This window comes from Hipposideros armiger, unplaced genomic scaffold (assembly GCF_001890085.2).
Source record: "Hipposideros armiger isolate ML-2016 unplaced genomic scaffold, ASM189008v1 scaffold_32, whole genome shotgun sequence".
Classification (NCBI taxonomy): domain Eukaryota; kingdom Metazoa; phylum Chordata; class Mammalia; order Chiroptera; family Hipposideridae; genus Hipposideros; species Hipposideros armiger.
Genome location: NW_017731382.1, coordinates 2,774,735 through 2,778,555, shown reverse-complemented (window position 1 = coordinate 2,778,555; position 3,821 = coordinate 2,774,735). Strand labels below are relative to the sequence as shown.

General features: G+C 55.1%; 1 protein-coding gene across 1 annotated transcript in view; it reads left to right on the top strand.

Annotated features, from left to right (window-relative positions):
* CDH26 (cadherin 26) overlaps positions 1-1,151 on the top strand; it is a 40,111-nt gene extending 38,960 nt beyond the window's left edge. Inside the window, exons 15-18 of the mRNA XM_019637156.1 lie at positions 682-756; positions 874-889; positions 998-1,024; positions 1,120-1,151. Coding sequence (XP_019492701.1) covers positions 682-756; positions 874-889; positions 998-1,024; positions 1,120-1,151 — 150 coding nt within the window. The remainder of the gene's footprint in view (positions 1-681; positions 757-873; positions 890-997; positions 1,025-1,119) is intronic.
* The last annotated feature ends 2,670 nt before the right edge of the window (positions 1,152-3,821 follow it).

Here is a 3,821-nt window from a genome sequence, read left to right as displayed (position 1 = left end):
CACAGCAGCCCAGCTCCAGGTTGAGCTGTTGTTCAGCATCTTAGCTGTAGAGGGCAGTGTCACTGGCCCTCATATGTGGGATCCGAACCTAGGCCCTCTGGCATCCCAAGCCAGCTCTTAACCAACGCGCCACTTGGCCAGCCCTTGAAATTCTTAATATTTGGACAGTGGATCCCATGTTTTCATTTTGCACTAGGTCCTGTCAATTATGTAGCTGGTCCTGGTTTCTAGGGGTGGAGGTGCCTCACTCACAAATGTGGAGGCCGTGCTCATGGCACAGGTGTCTCCCTGAGCTTTTGTGGACCCAAAACGTGGCAGAACATCTATACTCATGCTCCCTCTCCACAGAGCAACCGCAGAGCTTGCCCATGGATCTCTGCTAGGAATACCTACACTGCTCACATTAGAATTTTTATACCTTTGGTGCAGAAATAAAAAGCAATAGGCCTGCAAGAGCTTCTAGTTATGTGTTTACAAGGTCTGCCCCTCTCTCCCTTCCCTGCCACCACACAAACAGGTGACACGTGAGCAAACTGCCCTTGACCCGACTGTCCCTCCAAAAGAGCTCTGACCACCTCCCTGTGGGTGTGCCCCCCCCCCTTGCTGGCCAGAAGACATTGATATGGGGGAGCGGAGGAGGGCTCCTCAGTGGTGTCAGCACTCAGCCCCTTTGCTTTGCAGGTTTATCTGAATACCATGGTACCCAGAAGTCCCCTGGAAGTGAGGGTTGGAATGATGGCAGAGACCCTGCAACAGGTAGGAAGGCTTCCCCTTGTCAGTGTGCCAGCTGGGGGTGTCTGCTTCCCAACCTGGACCCAGGCTGGACCTGGGGACCCTTCCTCCTAGATCACTCTCTGCCCGCTGGGCCTGCAGGAACAAAACACCACAGGTGGGGCGGCTTAAGCAACAGACCGATTTCTCATGGTCTGGAGGCTGGAGGTGTGAGAGCAGGGTGCCCTCGTGGCGGGCTCTGGTGAGCCTTCTTCCCGGCTCACAGGTGGCTACTGTCTCGCCGTGTCCTCATGTAGGCAGAGAGAGAGAGAGCGAGCTCTCGGCTGTCTCTTCTTATCAGGGTGATAATCCCCCCCCAGCTCATCTAACCCTAATTGTCCCCCACAGGCCCTGCCTCTGAGTACCATCACGCTGGGTAGGGCTTCACCATAGGAATTTAAGGGGACACAATTTAGACCAGTGCAAGCACGTTTGGGGATCCTCATTCCAGAGCTGTCTCTGCAGCACACAAGCGAAGACAAGAGTGATTGGTCTGTTTCTGTGAAACACGTGAAAGCCGTGTGTTGATTGGGCTTAAGGGGATTATGGGGTGATGGCATGCGATGTCCGCTGGAAGGCCCCTCAACACAGCCACGGTTCTCGAGCCAATCAGAAGGGTGCTTTGGGAGCTGGGAAAATGCATGCGTGGCGCCAGTGGAAGGAGCCGGAGCAAGTCTTCACAGCGTGTCGTGGAGGGTGAGCTCCGTGTGTGCCCCATTCGGGGCAGGTGGGGCGCACGGAGAAGCTGCAGATTTGACAGCTGACCCCCAGGAGCTCCAAGTGTTGCAGGGAAATTGGGCCGAGTGAAGTGATAAGCCCAAAGGAATACAGTAATGCTAGGTGGGCCCCATCTGCCGAGACTTATTTTATTTGACACACACATGTACCATAACCACTGCATACGAAACCCTGTCCTGAGAGACTGAAAGATACCAACTTATTCAGACCTCGAGTCAACCCACGGGGGCAGGTTCCATCACGTTCCTTACCATAAAATGAGGGAACCTGGGGCCAGAAAAATTAGGTGACCTGTCCAAGGTCACAGCTGTAGGAAGTGGTAGAATTGGGGTTCACAGGCACTTGGGGAGCTTGTTCAAAAGCATCGATCCCAGGCCCCAACTCCACAGACCCTGCGTCAGTGGGTCTGGGTGCTCATCAGAGCCCCTGACTTGAGGTCCTGCCACCCCGTTTTGTGAAACCGGGTGACCCTTCCTCTGGCTGTCAGAGTGATGACAGACAGAGCCGCAGGCACAGTAGCTTAAGGGAGTGAGGTCCAGACAATGGAGGCATCTGGAGTCGCGCGCCGAGGCCTGTCCGTGTCAGCTCCCTCTGGTGCTGGCCCAGTCCCCAGGGAGGGAGCTGTGCACCTCAGTGACAGCCCCGAGGCTTACTTGAACCTCATCCCTTCTCGCATCTGCTCCCAAGTCCGGCAAAGTGGGTGCTGCCTGGTGGCCGATACAAAAACCAAAAAAACCACGGGTATTTTCCCCAAGTCTAAAGCAACCCAGAACGCAGGGCCCTGTGGGAGGGGCCGTGCAGCTTTCAGTGTCGTCAGGTGACCCTGCTGGTGAGGAAGATGTGGGGTGAGCCCCAGAGAGAGCAGCCTCTGCCCGTCTCTCCGGAGCAGACTGCAGCCTCCGTGAGGACAGGGCCACATCATTACTGGTGCCTGACACGCAGTGGCTGAAGAACAAATGAGTGAACAACGTCCTCAGGCAGACAAGGCAGACAGAGCAGAAAAGGGGGCTCAGGGAAGTGGCTCAAAGTGGCGAAGCTACGAGGACGCAGGGCTGGGCTGGACACAGTTTGACCCACTGCACACCTGCCTGCCTGATCGCTGAGGAAAGTCAGAGGGGTCCCTTGTCCCTGAACTCCCCACCTGTAAAGGAACGTTGGGAAGTGCAGGACGTGTCAGTCATGTGACTGCACCAGGGGACGAGGTGGCTGCATATAGTACACGGTTGCTATCACACAGCATCCGGCTTACCAGATGGTCTGTGAGGACAGGGATGTGGGGCTCCACCTGGCTGCTGCCAGCACAGGACCCCCCTCTGTCCACCTGGCACGCAGGCAGGAGAGTTTATTTAGTGCAAGCTTGGGGCTCTGCGCATGGTGGTAACAGAATAGACTAGAAGGCCTGGTTCTTTCCCTTGTGGACCTTCTAGTCAGGGCTCTATGATGAATTACTGATCTTATGGGAACTCTAAAATTGCTGAATCAGGGTGCAGAAACCCTCTGCTCTGTTGTCAGCCTTGGGACCCTGAACTTGAATCTGCACAGCACAGCTCCGCTACAGAGTCTGTTTGGTGCTGCTCAGCAGGTCCATTGCTAATTACCTGTTCAGCCTCACTGCAGGGTGTGACAGGACTTGCAACAGCTTGGCCAGAGCTGTGCATCATTTGGTAGCTGGCAAGAGCTTCCTTTACTCCCTCATCCCCCCACCCTCGTGGCATATGGCCTCACAGTGACCAGTCCCTGAATGTGGAGCCAGGCAGTGAGCAGACGTGTCGGGGAGGGTTCTGAGGTTCACCTGTGGGCCCCAGCAAATACAGGGCCAGAGACAGTGTTTCCCACTAAACAGAGAGCCCAGGAGGGGCTCCTGTGAGCCAGAGGAAGTTGGGGAGAGCTGGCTGCCAGAACCATGAGTAGGGCATGGCTGAGAGCTCTGGACACGGCTGGTCTCCGGGCTTCTCAGCTTCCTCTTCCCAGGCCTGGACCCAGCTCCTGCTGTTTCTGGCTCTGAGATGCTTGATTCTGATTGTCTTCATGCCATAGGTGAGGTCATTCTCTCAGGGATGGCTGTTAGTGAAGTTAGAAGATTCTAGCTAAACTCATTCCCACCTAGGTTGAGGTAGCTGGCTCAGATTTTCAACAGCACCCTCCTGGAGGTATTTGAAGGTAATTAGGTGAAAGCTCTTTAGCTTTGTCCATCCATTCTCCATCCATCTACCCATCATCCATCATCCATCCATCATCCATCCATCCACCCATCATCCATCCACCATCCATCCATCCACTCATCTATTTATCCATCCACTCATCCATCCATC